The sequence below is a fragment of the Pygocentrus nattereri genome, chromosome 10, assembly GCF_015220715.1.
Source record: "Pygocentrus nattereri isolate fPygNat1 chromosome 10, fPygNat1.pri, whole genome shotgun sequence".
Lineage (NCBI taxonomy): Eukaryota > Metazoa > Chordata > Actinopteri > Characiformes > Serrasalmidae > Pygocentrus > Pygocentrus nattereri.
Window position 1 is genome coordinate 7,127,459 of NC_051220.1, and position 18,027 is coordinate 7,145,485.

General features: G+C 39.2%; 1 protein-coding gene across 3 annotated transcripts in view; it reads left to right on the top strand.

Annotated features, from left to right (window-relative positions):
* The first annotated feature begins 322 nt into the window (after nt 1-322).
* Nucleotides 323-18,027, top strand: part of ryr2b (ryanodine receptor 2b (cardiac)) — a 97,960-nt gene continuing 80,255 nt past the window's right edge. For all 3 annotated transcript variants that reach the window (XR_005130812.1, XM_037541959.1, XM_037541960.1), the window contains exons 1-15: nt 323-421; nt 8,889-9,005; nt 9,155-9,259; nt 9,801-9,875; nt 9,967-10,045; nt 10,315-10,427; nt 12,230-12,347; nt 13,891-13,987; nt 14,146-14,220; nt 14,503-14,659; nt 14,970-15,140; nt 15,384-15,505; nt 17,017-17,191; nt 17,581-17,716; nt 17,928-18,023. Coding sequence is in view for 2 of the 3 variants with exons in the window: in XM_037541959.1 (XP_037397856.1) it covers nt 377-421; nt 8,889-9,005; nt 9,155-9,259; nt 9,801-9,875; nt 9,967-10,045; nt 10,315-10,427; nt 12,230-12,347; nt 13,891-13,987; nt 14,146-14,220; nt 14,503-14,659; nt 14,970-15,140; nt 15,384-15,505; nt 17,017-17,191; nt 17,581-17,716; nt 17,928-18,023 (1,681 nt within the window). In the remaining variant the exon portion in view is untranslated. The remainder of the gene's footprint in view (nt 422-8,888; nt 9,006-9,154; nt 9,260-9,800; nt 9,876-9,966; nt 10,046-10,314; nt 10,428-12,229; nt 12,348-13,890; nt 13,988-14,145; nt 14,221-14,502; nt 14,660-14,969; nt 15,141-15,383; nt 15,506-17,016; nt 17,192-17,580; nt 17,717-17,927; nt 18,024-18,027) is intronic.

Below are 18,027 nucleotides of genomic sequence, written 5' to 3' on the forward strand. Positions count from 1 at the left end.
TGTCCACCATTATTTCTGAGCAAGTTCTGCTGCTGGAAGCTAGAAAGCGCATCTAACACACTTACGGACAGTAATGGATCGGACATCGGGGATTCACTCAAGGCCGAGTGTAAAATCAGTACTAAAATAAGCGTCTAGTTTAATAGAACGTGAGAACTCTATAAGGCTAAAGCAGCCGGGAGGGGAGGGGGCGTTTTTGAAGGATTTGAGTGGGCCTGTGTGCTTATCTAGGGAGAGTATCTTGTAGTGGGTGTGTTGGGTGGTGGGTGTGCTTTGCATTCTAGCAGGACACACTCATCTCTCTTTGTTTCTGATGCTATTTGAGTGTGGTTCTGTCTCACCTGCTCTCTCCAACCCAGAGAAACCATCAGAGATCATGGGGGCCACAGAGGGAGAGGACGACTTCCAGTTCCTGCGCACAGTGAGTACACAAATCAGTTTTATTCAGATAAAAGTCATGCAGTTGGTTAGAAAGTGTGCAGACTTGCAGAGGAACCCTCAAGAAAATCTGTTAATCCAGATTAACAGTGGTGAGAACTAAAGCAGCTACCCAGAAGAAAGAAATGTAAATGAGATCCCATCAAAATCTATTACTTCTCCTAGACGTGGAATCAGAGTGGGCCATTTTCTCCTATTCTCCTCAGATTTCTTCATATTTATCAAAAGATTATCACACATGTCGCTGCTGTCAGAAGAAAACCTTGTATCTCAAAACGGTATCTTTTGATGTACTTTTAATGTAAGTCAATGGAACCAGACATTTTCCCATGTCATTTTGGGCAGGGTCTATTGGTTCATTCACCATGACATTCACACACAATATAAAGGACAAAATGCACTTTCAAATTGTGTCAAAAACTGAAAAAAGGACAAAAATGGAGATTTTTCTTCCGACAACAGTGGTATACACTGATTAAAGTGCTGCTTTGAACTAAATTGCTTTAAATGTGCACATTGGTTCCCCGTGAACAAAATATATACATCAACACAACTACTGTTATTCATCATACTTATTTTGGCAAGAAACTTGCACAGAGAAAAGCAAGTATCTCTAAAATAGCAATTTTACAGGAAAAGGCAAAAACCTTCTGAACTTTTAATGTAAGTTAATGTAAAGATTTTTTATTCCGAGCTACTTTGGAGCATTTCTGTAGGTCCAATCTTTGTGAAATTTCCACACAATGTAAAGGACACCTTCTATGCTGAAATGAGGTAGAAAAATAAAAATGGACAAAAATGAAGATAAATGTTTTCTTTGGACAGCGATGACATTTGCATGAAGTAAACTCAAAGCAACACTTTTTTTAGTGTTTAGATGAACTCTTTAGTGTCTGATTCCCCTCAGCCCAGTCTTAGCTGGACAATATTTCCATAAGAAAAGTGTAAGATCTCATTGTTTTCTTACAGAGCCCTATTCTGTCTCAACAAAATCTTTCAGCAATCTGTGAGCCTAGGAGAACCCGTGCTGTTCTCATTCATCACCAGAACTTCTTACAATGCAATGATGATGTCAATCTCCTCTTTTCTCCTGAGGGGGGTTTAGGAGAAAGAATTCAGAAATCATTGAACCTTTATTAATGCAATACGGAGATCTGCTTTACTTCTTTCCTCTGGGTGCCAAAAACAACTTGAGGAGAAAATAATGAGGTACCAAATCATAAGTAATGTGTTCTATCTCTGTAGTACATCTAGTATGTCAGGCTTGTTTTTGGTCTAAAATAAAATGCTGAAGCATCAGAAGTGTGAGTGAAAGCAAACCAGAACATCATAAAATGAAACCCTGAAAGGAATTAGCAGTGGTGGACAAAGTACACCAATCATGTACTTGAGTTAAAGTAGAGATACCTAAGGTAAAATATTACTCCAGTGAAAGGAGATGTTCCTCCCTTTAGACCTCCAACTTGAGTAAAAGTACAAAAGTATTTGCCTTCAAATGTACTTAAGTATTGGAAGTGAAAGTACTAAACAATTCATTAACTCAATGCAACTTAGTTACAAATTTACGTTTAATAAAAACTTGCTTTACACTCAGGATCACAAATGGGTTTCCTTTACTATATGGCTATAAAATGAGTGTTTGTATAAATTCAGAAAAAAGCCGTGTCAGTCACGACTGCATATGTGGACATATTTCTATATTGTGCTCTATTTACACAAAGTTAGGTTAGTTCATCATTTATGTTGAACAGACTCTCCCAAATCTTTACGCTGCTGCGCTGACGTTGAACCGTGTGCTGCACTGGGTCGGTATGACCAACAGGTCAAAACAGGCTCTAAACAAAGTGACCGCTGGGCCCTGATTGGTGCTCCGGCTTTGCGCTTCTTTCATGTTGACATGTTACGTTTTTATACACACAGAAACCAAAAGGAACGACAGATTTCTCAAAATGTAGGAGGAAAAAGTCGGATATTAGACTCTGAAATGTAGTGGAGTGAAAGTAGAAAGTCGCCCAAAATGGAAAAACTTCAATACAGATACACGAAAAAATGAATTAAGTACAGTAACTAATTACATTTACTTAGTTACTGTCCACCACTGGGAATTAGGAACTAAATACGAAGGGCTGAGATGGAACTGAGGAGACTCCTTTCCTCATACATATGGCCTTCTTGCACAGACGTAACAGTATTGAAGCTACTCAGAGAAGTACAAATCCATCCAAACTGTACTTAATACATTCAGATGAATGGTATCTAACACTGTCTAGTACTGAGTTACAGGTACTTCAACCATTCATATCCAACAACTAAACTTAGCATGATAAGTATAAAGCCACAGAACTTGGTCCACAATGGCCATTTTTAATTTATGCACTTCACATACTTATCAGATATGGCTTTTCTAGCGTTGAGAACGTTTCCCAAGACGACTCATGTAAACATGATGGTGAAGTTTTCCGCTCTTGGTTTAGACAGTAGAGCATCTATGTAGTAATGTTTAAATAAAAGAGAAAGACTCGTTAAAAAGCTTTAGCTCTACTTTTATTAAAATCTTCTGGCTTGCAGTCGTAGCCTGTATCCTCCATGTTTTCTCAAGTACAGTGCAGCATTACAGGCTCTGATGGATGTCTATTTTAATCTGCCTTATCAGAAGAGTGGGAACAGGGCTGGGTGTGTTAGACGTCCACTCTGAAACTCACTCTCACACAGAGATAACGCACATGCACATATCTAACCCAACTCTACCCTCAAGCTCAGCAACCAAAACATCAGCTTTAACCTCTTTTTCTAATAAAAGCTGAATTATTTTATTTTGGGGGAAAAAAACTTCTCATGGAGAACAGACAAATATATAGAAGCCCATTTGTGCCAGATAGAGGAGAAAACGCCTGATTTTCTCCTTCTCTGTTTGGAAGTAACAGTATGTTGGTAACAATATGCCAATAGGCAAAACATTTATTTAATATCAAATTAGTATCATGAAATAACGACTGACTTTCTTAACTTTTAATAAATCATTATTTTGACATGGACAATATTTTGAGAAAACACATTATTGTTTTAAAACACAAAGTCAAAATTGTGAGAAAAATGTCATAATTTTGAGGTACTAAGTCAATAATGTGAGAAAAAAGTCATTATTTTAAGATACTAAGCCAATAATGTGAGAACAAAGTCATTATTTTAAGATACTAAGTCAATAATGTGAGAACAAAGTCATTATTTTATGATACTAAGTCAATAATGTGAGAACAAAGTCATTATTTTGAGATACTAAGTCAATAATGTGAGAACAAAGTCATTATTTTGAGATACTAAGTCAATAATGTGAGAACAAAGTCATTATTTTATGATACTAAGTCAATAATGTGAGAACAAAGTCATTATTTGAGATACTAAGTCAATAATGTGAGAACATCATTATTTTGAGATACTAAGTCAATAATGTGAGAACAAAGTCATTATTTGAGATACTAAGTCAATAATGTGAGAACAAAGTCATTATTTGAGATACTAAGTCAATAATGTGAGAACATCATTATTTTGAGATACTAAGTTAATAATGTGAGAAAATAAGGCATTATTTTGAGATACTAAGTCAATAATGTGAGAAAATAAGGCATTATTTTGAGATACTAAGTCAATAATGTGAAAACAAAGTCAATATTTGAGATACTAAGTCTATAATGTGAAAACAAAGTCAATATTTGAGATATTAAGTCTTTCCTAAAGTATTAAGTATTTCCTAAAGGAACTGCAAGAGTGCTTGAAAAGAGCTGCAAGTCTGTGTTTCTGTGTGGCTGAACAACACCTCCTTAGGTATGTGTCTGTCTGTGTGTGTCTGTGTGTGTGTGGTGTGTGAGTGTGTGTGTGTGTGTGTGTGTGTGTGAGTGTGGTGTGTGTGAGAGGGAGAGATGTATGCGTTGGGAGGGGGAGGGAGTCATTCAAATGAATGGTCACTCTGTTATGATGCAGCTCTCAGTGGAAGCGCAGTTTGAGCGGAGTCTGTACGTTAAGCGGTTCGGCTGTATTAATCGCAGAAAAGTGTGGAAGAAGAATAAGAAGACATTTGAGAGATAACAACACAGTGCTTTTTCAAGCTCTCTAATAAGGCATTATTTTGAGATACTAAGTCAGTATTATGAGAAAATAAGGCATTACTTTGAGATGCCTTAATATAATAGCTTAATATAATAACATAATAGCTTGATAAACTAAGTGATTATTCCCGGGTACTAAAGGAAATATCTTGACAAACTGCAGTCAGAAACAGAAAAGGAGAAAGGAGACTTAGAGGAAAGAGAACTGATAAAGAGAGACAGAAAACCTTAGGTGACCAGTGTGTGTTTATCAGTGACCCACTAATGGCCAGCATAACACATGTGACAGAACAGAGGTGTTGGAATTCTCCTTGTTTGACTGTCTAAGAATATCCCTGTGTCCAGCCCATACATGGCCATTCAAATACACACAGTTTAAAGTACAGTAAACCTTATTTAGACATGCCGATTTCACCATGACATGACACTGATTGACACATGATAGAAACTTATTCAAGTGTAATTTTCTATTCATAACAGATATCAGGTATACAGATAACAGATCTAATCATAAATGTGCTGAGTGTGATCAGGTCTAGATTAGGAAGAATTAGATTAGATCAAGACAGGACATTAGATCAAGAAGTTCAATGAAGGCAACAATGCAAACTGACTCGCTGCGCCTGATGTCTACTTTAAATGATGTGAATGATTAAGGACCAGCTGTATCATGCGATGCTGAGAAATCTGGAAAGAGCTCATGCAGAATATTGACGGCATGTTGGAATATATGATGTATTATGTAGGAATAATATTATATAATATTATATTATATAATATAATAGAGTTATATTTCAGGGATATATATATATATATTTCAGGAACGTGAAATACTGACATTCATATCGCTGTTGTTGGAAGAAAACCTCGTACGTCTGAAACGGTAACTTTACAGGAGAAGGAAAAAACCTGCTTTACTTTTAATGTAAGTCAATGGAACCAGACTTTTTTCCAAGTCATTTTGGGCCGTTTCTTTTGGTCCGTTCATCATGAAGTTTACTCACAATGTAAACGACAATAGGTATTTTCAGATTACAACAAAAACTGAAAAACGACAAAAATGGAGATGCAAGGTTTTTTTCAGACAACAGCTAAATGTTTTTTTAGGCAGTTTTTCAGGCATTTTGGTGGATTTTGGATTTTTTGTCTAGAAATTACAGAAGCAAATGGGCCAATCTCTGCACCACTTATAGAAACAATGGCCAAGAAACAATGGCTGTCAACACTAGGACCATGACAAAGTGTGTCCAATTGGTCATTCATAGTGGTCAAACTAGTAGGTTTGCCGATTACACTAAGATCCAGTGTACATGTAATTTCTCAGTGCAGTTGTAGGGCTTTATCCCAGCACTGGTTTAACAAGGGTGTCACTACAAGTTCATTTAAGGTGGCCTGGGGGCAGGAGAATTGTTTAATGGCCCCAAAATATCTGTCCATCACAAACTTTTAGGGCAGCAACAGCCAGAAAATTGATCAACAAGGGCTATTTGGACACACTGGCACACAGATCAAGCAAAGGTGCTGAAGTCAAGCAACGCTATCTCCTCTCTCTTAGACAATCCGCAAGCTCCTAAATATATTATACAAATACAAAGAGTTCAGTTTAGTCTCAGTTGGTGTCACAAGAAATTTGTGATTTTCGTCAGTGTTAGCCTAACCGCTTTTCTTAGTTTCACGTAAACTCAAAGTTAGCTAACTAGCTAACGAGCAACCGATTCAAATCCCGATAGCCAGAAATACTGACTACAGTTTAGCCACAAATCCATATTGCAGGTGTGTATATTCACTCTGTACATTACATATTCTGAATAAGAACTAATGTTTATTTCAGTGAGCTGTTGCAGAGCTAATAATCAAAATCCCGCCTTCACCTTCAACGGTTGCCGACCAGCGTCATTTGCAGGGTTAATAAAACCAGAGACCCTCCCCCAGGTCTGACATGATTGGCTGGCAAACTTACGAACTCTTATATGATTGGTTTACAATTCACAAGCTCTGATATCATTGGCCGAGACGGGCTCTACCACAGCCGGTTTATGAGGAGCCTCAATGAATGCGAGTAAAAGGAGCTCAACAGCTAAAAACGAAAAGTTCAAACAGTTTCTAAACACTTACGCAGAACGTTTCTTTAACTTTAGAAAGCAGAAGGATGTATTTCACGTAAAAAAAAAGTAAAGAAAATCCTACCTATATGTTTCTTTTTTTCCACAGCAAACGGGTTTTGGGCAGTAGAAGGCGGGCCTTACTGCTAGAGAGTGATGATTGATGGGCGAGCGGAGCAGCTCATTGGCTGTTCGCCTCACTGACATAGATGAGGCGCCGATTTAAACTCCTATAGCTCGAGTTTAAAAGCTTTTAAAAATATAACAGCGGTGTTAAAATGTTTTATGATGTTCTTTGTTCAGGAAATGATTGCACTCGTTTACATTAAAAATGTTTAAGCCCTTATAAAGTATGATTTTCCTCAGATATTCCATATCAAGCCATTCATTTTGGACTCGCTCGGGAGCGCCCTCTAGTGTTTGAGAAAGCCGGAAGACATTGCAGAGCAGTAATTCTCCTCTCTAAAGCTGCTCTGGCTCTACTTTACTCGTAATATTAGTAAATTAGCGGCTCCGGTAAATCTCACCATGCATTAGAGGCAGCGGTGCATTTGAGCAGTAGCAGCTCCTCTGTCACAGTATGTTGTGAATTTGGAGACGCAATGGCGCGGTTAAAAATAGCGAATGGTTGGTTGGTGTAGTGGATAACACCTCTGCCTTCTACACTGTAGACTAGGGTTCAATCCCCCACCTGGATAAGTACTCTCCAATATACCAATAAGAGTCCTTGGGCAAGATTCCTAACACTGCCTTTGCCTACCAGTGTAAAATGATCAAAATGTAAGTTGCTCTGGATAAGAACATCAGCCAAATGCCATGAATGAAAGTCAATAAACTGAAATTTTGGGAAGAGGTGCTGTGTAACATTTTTGGCGGGAAGGTCGTTAAAACCCTCCTGAAACTAGCAACGCCCGTCTCTTGCGCAGCTAACTTCAAATTCAAAACCCGATGGAAATTGTGAGCTCACCCCAATTGTCATTTGAGTCTTTAACCTTACGTTAGCTTAGTTATTATTATTATTATTATTATTATTATTATTATTATTATTAACACACATAATAATATGAGCTAATCAATCATTTTAATCCATTTCAGCTCATTAACTGAACTTCAGCTCATTAAGTGAACTTTGCTAGCTAACTAGCTAAGTGACGTTAGCCTCCCTTGTTTCAGTGAAGAAAATCTGTCTTGTGGTCAATATTAGCCACTTTCCCAACATTCTTCCAGGAGATTAACATCGTCAGTGGTAGCTGTTATGAGTGCTTGAGTGAGTGGTGGGATACTGAGGTAAACCTTCTTCACTCAGTAACAGTTAACCTGAACTTAGCTAAGCAGCACTAGCATGTTAGCTTCAGCTTGGGCGAATTAGCTAGCCAGTTAGCTGAGTAAAGTATCGGTGAGGTAAGTTAGCTAGCTAGTGGTCAGGACCCCCATGGACCCTCACAGAGCAGGTACTATTTGGGTGGTGGATCATTCTCAGCACTGCAGTAACACTGATGTGGTGGTGCTGTGTTAATGTGTGTTGCGCTGGTATGCGTGGATCAGACACTGTAATGCTGCTGGAGTTTTCAAACACCTCAGTGTCAGTGCTGGACTGAGAACAGTCCACCACCCAAAAATATCCTGCCAACAGCGTCCTGTGACCACTGATGAAGGACAAGGGGATGACCAACACAAACTGCAGCAGCAGATGAGCTGTCGTCTCTGACTTTACGCCTACAAGGTGGACCGACAAGGTAGGAGTGTCTAATAGAGTGGACACAGCGATGCTGTCTGATCCACTCGCACCACTAACACACAACCTCCATGTCAGTGATACTGCAGTGCTGAGAATGATCCACCACCCAAATAGTACCTGTTCTGTGAGGCTCCATGGGGGCCCTGACCACTGTAGAACAGGGTAAAAGGGGGCTAACAAAGTATCAGAGAAACAGATGGACTACAGTCTGTAACTGTAGAACTACAAAGTGCAGCTATACAGTAAGTAGAGCTGATAAAATGACAATGAGCGTAAAAACAAGGAGGTGGTCATGATGTTATGCCTGACACGTGAGTGTTGATCTCATATAGAAAGCTATAACCTGTCGAAAATGTTTGTCAAACAAACATCTTCTTACCCCAAATGTAGTCAGTTGCCACAACATTTAAGGTAAAGTGGTAGTTGCAAATTAGGCTTTTCGGTGAGCTATTTCATTAATGTGGTGGATGTCATGAGTCAGAATTAACTCTGGTGTGTTTTGTGCAGTCGGATGAGCTGGTGTTGCGATGCTGCTCGGCCGTTCCTCTCCAGCAGAAGCTGTGCTTGGCTGCTGATGGCTTCGGGTGCCGCCTCTGCTTCCTGGAGTCCACCTCTAACTCGAAGGTGAGAGATTCCCACCGGAAGCGGAGTCAGTTATAAGAAATGTCTGCTGCTCATGGACCTGCTGAAGTAATATAATGACTGTAATCTATGCACCAATACACATCATCTATTTACAACCCTTCAGGATGTCTTAACATGTGTCCTTCCAGAATGTTCCGGCAGACCTGTCTCTGTGTGTGTTTGTGCTGGATCGGTGTGTGTCCGTCCGGGCTCTGCAGGAAATGCTCGCCAACCATGAGGATCTACAGGCGGGGGTGAAGAGTGGAGCTAATCTTTATTACTTATATACAACAGTACACAACCTATCTACTTTACTTCAGACTTCCATCTCATACATCCACTCACTGTCTACTTTGAGGTCCACCTACCTTATAGCTTTACTACACACTTAAAAATGATGGTTCTTCATGGGTTCTTTGGTGAGCAAAATGGCTCTATATAGAACCATGAACACTCAAAGTAGCGTTTGCATGATTTAATGGTTCATTTCACTGTGAAAACATTTTTCAGATTGATGGAGAATGTGCTATAGATGGTGCTATGTAGAACATTTTTTTTAAAAAGTGTTCTATATAGCACCAAAAAGAGTTCTTCTATTGTAACCTGACATCATAAGAATAGAAGACAGTTCTAGACAGTTCTATGTAGAAGCATCAACAGCACATTCTCTATCAGTCTAAAGAACCCTTTCACAATGCAAAGAAATAGGAACTATTGTCTAAAAAGTCTTTCTTGTGATAATTTGTCGCTGTCCTGTAAAAAGTTAGTCGTGCCATCTGTTATGTTTTGCTTCAGTCTTCAGAGGCTGCTGGCTGCCGCACTCTCCTCTATGGCCAAGCACTGCTGCTAAGACACTCCTACAGCGACATGGTGAGGCTAGTCAGTGTTTCAAAGTGCTCCAAGGTATTTATTGCATTTTAATTGGTTATTTGACAGTGATATGTCCTTCTTCTTGTCCTAGTATTTGAGCTGTCTGACCTCCTCTGGACTCTCTGCTGATAAGCTGGCATTTGATGTTGGTCTCCAGGAAGACATAGCCGGTAAAGCTGACACTGAGCATGTCACTGTCTCATAAACCTTTACTTCTATGGCTAAAATCATATTACAGGGGTGAAGTGGCACAGATCTGATTGCCTAAATGTGTTAAAGTAACCCAGGAGACTGGAAACAAGGGAAGGCCAAATTAATGATGAGGGAGAGGAGCCAGCGTGGAGTCATAGCAGAGCTAGACATTCCTGTTGTCTCTGAAAAAAGTTGGTGTATTTGTGTCTGTGAATGAGATTACTTCAGTTGCTTTGTGTGTCCCCAGGTGAGGCTTGTTGGTGGACGGTCCACCCTGCATCCAAGCAGAGGTCAGAGGGAGAGAAGGTCAGAGTGGGTGATGACCTCATTTTGGTCAGTGTCTCCTCTGAAAGATTCCTAGTGAGTGCTACCTCTTTCTTTCTGTCTCTCTCAGTCTTTCAGTCTCATGTGTGTGTAAATATATATATATATATATAAATGCCAACTCTATGCTCTTTGTCCATTTTAATCCATTTTATCAGCTCCACTTATCATTTAGGCAATTTGTAGTTCTACTGTTACAGACTATAGTGCATCTGTTTGTCTATGTACTTTGTTACACTGGTGGAGGTGTATTAGTGTGTGTTGGGCTGGTGCGAGTGGATCAGACACAGCAGTGTTTGGAACACTGTGTCCAGTTGGAGCTGATAAAATGGACAGTGAGTGTATAAACAAGGGAGTGGATCTCCCAATATATATATACATATATATATATATATATATATATATATATAAACAAAATGTATAGAATATTCATTAATAATGATTTTATATACACTCACCGTCCACTTTATTAGGTACAATAAATGTTCAATGTTCAGTTGCTTGTTAACACAAATAGCTAATCATCCAATCACATGGCCGCAACTCAGTGCATTTAGGCACGTAGAGGTGGTCAAGACAACTTGCTGAAGTGCAGACCGAGCATCAGAACGGGGAAGAAAGGGGATTTAAGTGACTTTGAACGTGGCGTGGTTGTTGGTGCCAGACGGGCTGGTCTGAGTATTTCAGAAACTGCTGATCTACTGGGATTTTCACACACAACCATCTCTAGGGTTTACAGAGAACAGTCCGAAAAAGAGGAAATATCCAGTGAGCGGCAGTTGTGTGGACGAAAATGCCTTGTTGATGTGAGAGGTCAGAGGAGAATGGGCAGACTGGCTCAAGATGGTAGAAAGGCAACAGTAACTCAAATAATAAATAAAATTTTTACACAAGAAGGCGAAGGTGGTGTTAGGAATCTTGCCCAAGGACTCTTATTGGTATAGTGTAGGGTGCTTACCCAGGTGGGGGATTGAACACCCAGTCTACAGCGTAGAAGGCAGAGGTATTAACCACTACACTAACCAACCACTACAACCCGTCGAACCTTGAAGAACATGGGCTACAGCGAAAATGGGTCCAACCTAGTAGCTAATAAAGTGGCCGGTGAGTGTATATGTATGTAACTAATGCTTGCCTACAAAGCCAAAAATGGACCAGCCCCTACCTTCTCGATGGCAATGGTGAAATCTCGAACTGTACGACAAGCCTTTCGAGCTTCGAGTACAGCTCGGCTTGACCCGCCATCCTTCAAGGCACGTGGAAGACAAGCGTTGAGGATGTTCTGTGTACTGGCACCCAAGTGGTGGAATGAACTGCCACTGGATGTCCGTACAGCAGAGTCTCTTGCTGTCTTCAAACGCAGACTGAAGACTCATCTCTTTACACAGTACATAAATATTGAGTATTGATTACAATATGTTGTGCTGCACTTATTTTATATTTTATTGTATTGCACAGTGTATTTTAGTTTACTGTACTGTATTGTATTGTATTGTATTGTATTGTATTACACAGGGTTCTGTGTTCAACTCTGCTCCTTTTCTCTCTGTATCAACAGTGACTTTTTGTTTCTAGCAGACTTTTTGTTTTTGTCTCTAACCTATTGGTAACTAGCAAAGATACTTTCTCTTTTGAAATTTATAACATTTTTGGCTGCTATAATTTCCCATATCTATGCACTTGTTTGTTCTTGTCCATTTTTTTTCTTTCTTTGTTGATTCTGTTTTTCAAAACACCAGTTAAGTCACAAGATATAGTATTTCTGTAAGGTATACTGTTGCTGTAACACTGCTTTACAGTAATATTCCCATCCCTCTCTCTCTTTCTCTCTCTCTCAGCACATCTCATGGAGTGCTGGTCTTTGTGATGCTGATGTTAGTGTTAGTGTGGATGCAGCGTTCCAGCAGACCCTGTGGAGTGTGGCCCCCATCTCCTCTGCCACTGTGGAGGCTCAGGGTACTTCTGTTCCTCCTCATAGCCAAAGGACATGACGATACATTACAGTGCTGAACAATCACCAGTTGGAAAGCTTATCATTTACCAAAACTTTACCATTTATCTGTTTTGAGTGCGAATATCAAAGTATCCAAAAAGGCCATTCATCATTATGTTACATACTCTCAGTACCAGCTTAGAAACTCCTATCCTGTAGCTCTGTCTTGCTGGTTTGTAATGTACAGTTAGAGACTAGTTCATGGGTCATTCACATTAGTATTAGCTATTGATTAAACCTTCATTAATGGTCACACAATCAAATATTTTAGACTTAGACATTTGTATAGTTGCAAGCAAATGTTTTTATCTCATGCCAGTACATTGTAATGGGCTCATAGCTTGTGTTGTGTGTGGAGTATTTATACTGTGGTCTATCAGTGAAGAATTTGCCATTCAAATGAATATCAAGAAAACTTTGCACTGTCAATTTTGAGAGATGGTACTTTTACTCTGTCAGAGGTGGACAAAGTACACAAATCATGTACTTGAGTTAAAGTAGAGATACTCAAGGTAAAATATTACTCCAGCAAAAGTAAAAGTCCTTACTCTAGAACTCAACTTGAGTAACAGTACAAAAGTATTTGTCTTCAAATGTACTTAAGTATTGAAAGTAAAAGTACTAAAAGAGTAATTCTGGCTCTGATCTGGTCCTGTTATCATTTTTATAACAAGACTGGCTTCATGAACTCATTTCAGGTGAAAGTCCTCCAGCGTCTCTCTTGGTAAACCAGTCTTTTAATAGAACGTCATTAATTAGCGACGCTGACGTCTGTTAATATGATCATAAGCACAAAACACTGAAGGTAAACAGTTTCCATCAGGGAGAACCGAGTGGCTCTGAAATCACTTTTTACACACAAGCAAAGTTTCAGTTTCAGATTTATTTACAACTTAGTTCCAAGTTTAAGTTTAATAAAAACTGGCTTTAAACTCAGAATCACAAAGACGTTTTCCTTTATTATATTGATCTGTAGCTCTCTGAACGACAGATTTCTCAAAATGTAGTGGAGTGAAAAGTCAGATATTTGACTTTGAAATGTAGTGGAGTGAAAGTAAAAAGTCACCCAAAATGGAAAAACTTAAGTAAAGTACAGATACACAAAAAAAATACTTAAGTACAGTAACTAATTACATTTACTTAGTTACTGGTTACCACTGTACTCCGTGTTATATTTGAAATTTGGATATTTGTTAAAAACTGTTATCTATATAGTAAAAATATAGTATCAATTCAGTTCGTAGTATAATATTATACTGCAGACTACGAACTGACTTGATACTATATTATAATTTGCTGATAAACTTGACATTATTGGAATGGATCTGCATGATAGCCTGTTGTACGGTTAAATAACTAAAATGCTTTAGAGTGGGAATTGTCTTGTATGTACAAATAGTATGCATTGTTATTTACAGTTAGTATTTGCGTACCTGTAAGGTGGACTTATCTGGTGCCCCTATTCCAAACTGAAAGGTAAAATGTCCATTGATATTTAATCTGCAGGCCACCTAAGAGGAGGGGATACCTTGCGATTGCTGCACGGTCACACAGATGAATGCCTAACCATTCCTCCTGCTGGACATGGAGAAGAGGATCGCAGGTCAGTGACAAGAGGCTCTGATTGGCTGCTAAGAGGGCATAGAATCTGATTCCTGGATTAGCTAAAGATGTCAAAGATGTTCATAGTTTTGTTTCTTTCTGAATTTTCTTTGGTATCTATCTGTTCCTAACTCAAACTCAGCTTTTCTCTCTTTCCAGATCTGTTCATTTTGAAGGTGGCACCGCATCGTCTCAAGCTCGTTCTCTCTGGAGGATTGAGATGTTGTGTGTCTCGTAAGTTCACCCACACAACATGCAGCTGCGGCAGTGATGCAGTTTAAAGCAATAGTTCAGCAAAAATCGAATCTGCAGTTTTCTCACTTATCCCAAATATCGCCGATCAGCCAAGATAGGTTTGATATCAGTTTTTTGCCTTTGGTTTTGCACTGGAGCTACGAGGCGCCATGCAATTGTTAAGTGGTTGTTTTGCTCACTTGGCTACTCAAATGACCAGGTAAAGGAGAAAGTTGGAAACTGAGCCTGCGAGTATGTTTGTGTGTGTGTGTCATTCCACAGCTGGAGTGGGAGTCACACTCGCTGGGGTCAGCCCTTCCGTTTGCATCATGTTACCACAGGGAAATATTTAGGCCGATCGCAGGATGGAGGACTACAGCTAGTGGAGAGAGAGCAGGCCGACATCAAGTCCACTGCCTTCTGTCTCCGCACAACAAAGGCACGGCTAGCAATTTGATTAGTTAATACATAATACATTGTGTTTGTTATTACACAATGTTTTATTATAATTTAAATTTGATGAATAGTTATTGTTGTGTGTACGGTCTTGTTTTGGGAAATGAAAAACATTCCTTTCAATTTTTGCCAATTATAAATAATGAAGTAAGTAACAGCAACTAAATAATTATGTTGAATGTGTGGCTACACTGCAGTAATAACCAATTTTTGATTAGTGTGCTATAAAAGCCTGTGGATTTATATAAACAGGATAAAACATAACCAAAGCTGATTTATCTCTGTCATTGTAGGATGCTGGCCAAGAATGTATGGACTTCAATATGAAGAGAGAGGGGATGGGGGCACCCGAGATCAAATATGGAGACTCTCTCTGTTTTGTCCAGCATGTGGACACCTGCCTATGGCTCACCTACCACACCAGCGACTCAAAGAGGAGGAAAGAGAAGGGGCTGCATAAGCAGGTAACACATCAGGCTAGGTGAACTAAGTCTCTTTACACCTCAGAATAAACGCTCACCACACACTATTGGAACCCCCTACTTTGTACTTCCACTCACTGAAAGAAACTGGTTTTAATGCATAATTTATAATGTTTAAATGTTTTGTCCATAGTTATTTGCTTTTTTATGGTCTCTACACACATTTTGGTGAATGTGAATTTTGGCATGTAAATGTGTTATGCTTAGTGGTTCCAATCTCTTCAGGCCATTCTCCATTCAGAGGGTCACATGGATGATGGGCTCACGCTCTCTCGCTCTCAGAGGGAGGAGTCTCAAGCTGCTGGTCTCATACGTAGCTCTACACTTCTGTTTTCAGACTTTATCAGGTAGGAATGGGAAATACCAGCTTCTATGTAAAGTACTAGTACCAACTAGTACTTACCAACTCCATTACCCAGAACACCCTGCAGGAAACCTAGAGTCCTGGAACCAATCAAAAGACTCGCACCCACTCACCCTCACCTTGATCATATTGATCATACACACCTGTGTTGTTCCTTATTTAAGGTGTTTGCCTAGTCTCTTTGCGAAGTATTGCCAGTTTACCTGCCTTACCGAGCTTTTGTGTTTTGACCCTGTTTTGTCTTTCGACCTCGTTTTTTGCCTTGTCCTGTTTATGTTTGCTATTTTGGTATTTATGACCTTGACTGTTTTCGACTACTCTTTTGGAATTGCCCTCAACAGTATCTTTTACTGTTTTTAATCTTTTACCCTCACGTCCGTGAGTGTCTGATCTGAGCCCGGCCCTGACAGCATGTATGCTTTTCCTAATCCTAAAAATATTATATTAGAACAGAACGGAGATAATAGTCTCTTAAGCAAACACTACATTTTGTTTTACGTTCTGAAAAAAAATCTAAGTAGTTCTTTTTTTATTGAAGCCTGCAAAATCTAAAGGAAATTGGTAGCTTATACCTGTGAACATCTAGAGGGGGGTTGTTTTACTAGTTTTCTTGTCAATAAAATGGTGATGTCCAAAAACCATGCTTATTGTAATTACATAATTTATTGCCATTATTTTAACACTATATTTGGGAACCATCCCAAACTAATATGTCATTAAGGTCAGAGAAATTCTGTGATTAAAGCCTACTGTATCTAGATGCTAGAAGATTGGAGCTAGATGCTGCTCCTCCGGCACAAACTAGCTCAGCTGTGCCACAGACTGCTATATCAGACTGCAATATCAATCAAATCTGCACTGGACTAGTGAATGTTCACATATGCAAAAAAAAGATAGCCAAGAATTTTACTTCGGACAAAAAATGGCTGTAAGCCACACAAAATCTGAAATTTACAAAGCAAATTTAAAGCCCTATCCAGACAGGATTAGGTTCATATGGGGAGGTGGGGTAAAGTAATTATTATTATCTTTTCTCAGTGATTTTAGTCCCGTCTGAATACACCATGTCAGTTATGTTTTAGAGACTGCACGCTCCCATAGGATTGGAGATTCCGAATTAACTTCTGTAAAACAAACCATAAAAACAACCTCAGGATATATTTATCCCATGCATTTCGACATGTTGTTAAAACCGGTAACATATTCTGTGGAAAGCAGTTTCTTAAGTATGGAGGCTCAAAGAAGCGTTTTCATGTGTTTCCTGAAGCTCAAGCCAGCTTCTTTTTTGAATTTTCCTGTTCCACCTTAAAAGTGCATTGATTACCTTTACAACACCTGAGGCCCCAGAATGTAACTGCTGCACCATTTAAGGTGGAACGAGAACATTTGAACAATAAGCTGGCAAATTCAAAGTCAACTTTAGCCTCTATTTGTGCACACTCTGCCACTTGATGAAGAACTTTTATGAATGCCTCTAATTTTCTGCTTGACCAGGGGACTGGACAAGAGAGCCAACATTTCAGCCTCAGAACTCCAAATAGAGATGTTCCGTCAGAGCTTGCAAGATCTGATTGGTTACTTCCGCCCACCCAAGATTGGACAGTGTCATGAGGCGAAGCAGAACAGCATCAGAACACTGACGAACAGGCAACATCTGTTTCAAGAAGAGGTAATGTCTGCAGCACTTACATTCAAATACTCAAAAATGTCTGATAATAAAATTACAGCATTGTTGGTGAGTCAGAAGGATCAAGATATAATATACCATAATATGTATGACAATTTATCTACAGATGAATGCATGCACATTGTCAAATCAAGGTCGAAGAGGGGAGTTTTCATAACTCATTATCTTTGGGACGTTTATTGCCTTGCACCTGTATCTTAAGGGGTGAAAGTGTTGAAAATTAGGTCACCTTCTGCTTAAGTTCTGGTTATTTCTGGTGCTGGTAATTTTACTGCTTCATGTTCAAATATTTTATGGTTGAGCTTGAAGTGAATTCTTAAATATGTGTACTTTGGAATGCACAATCTCTCTGTTTCTCCCTTTTTCTCCAGGGTATCATTACCTTGGTACTTGACTGCATTGACCATCTCCATCTGTACAACAGTGCGGCCCATTTTGCAAAGGTTTCTGGGAAAGAGGCAGGAGATTCATGGGAGGCCACCCTGAGCTCCCTCTATGAGCTTCTGGGTAAAAAATATCTCACATTGTTTGTTTTTTACCTTTACTGGAGAGCATTTAAGACTTTTAGTGCTGAGTTCCCTAAGTCACTCAGCTTTTGGCACCATGAGTTACAAAACAGGAATTGAAAACAGAAATTGCGCATTATGTTTCACAAAATATTCCCGATTTTTCTCTTTTTTTTGTTACTAAATTTTCTTTCTTAATTTTCCTCCTGAAGCTGCCCTCATCCGGGGCAATCGGAACAATTGCTCCAAGTTCTCCACGTCTCTGGATTGGCTGGTCAGCAGGTTGGAGAGGCTGGAAGCCTCTACTGGTGA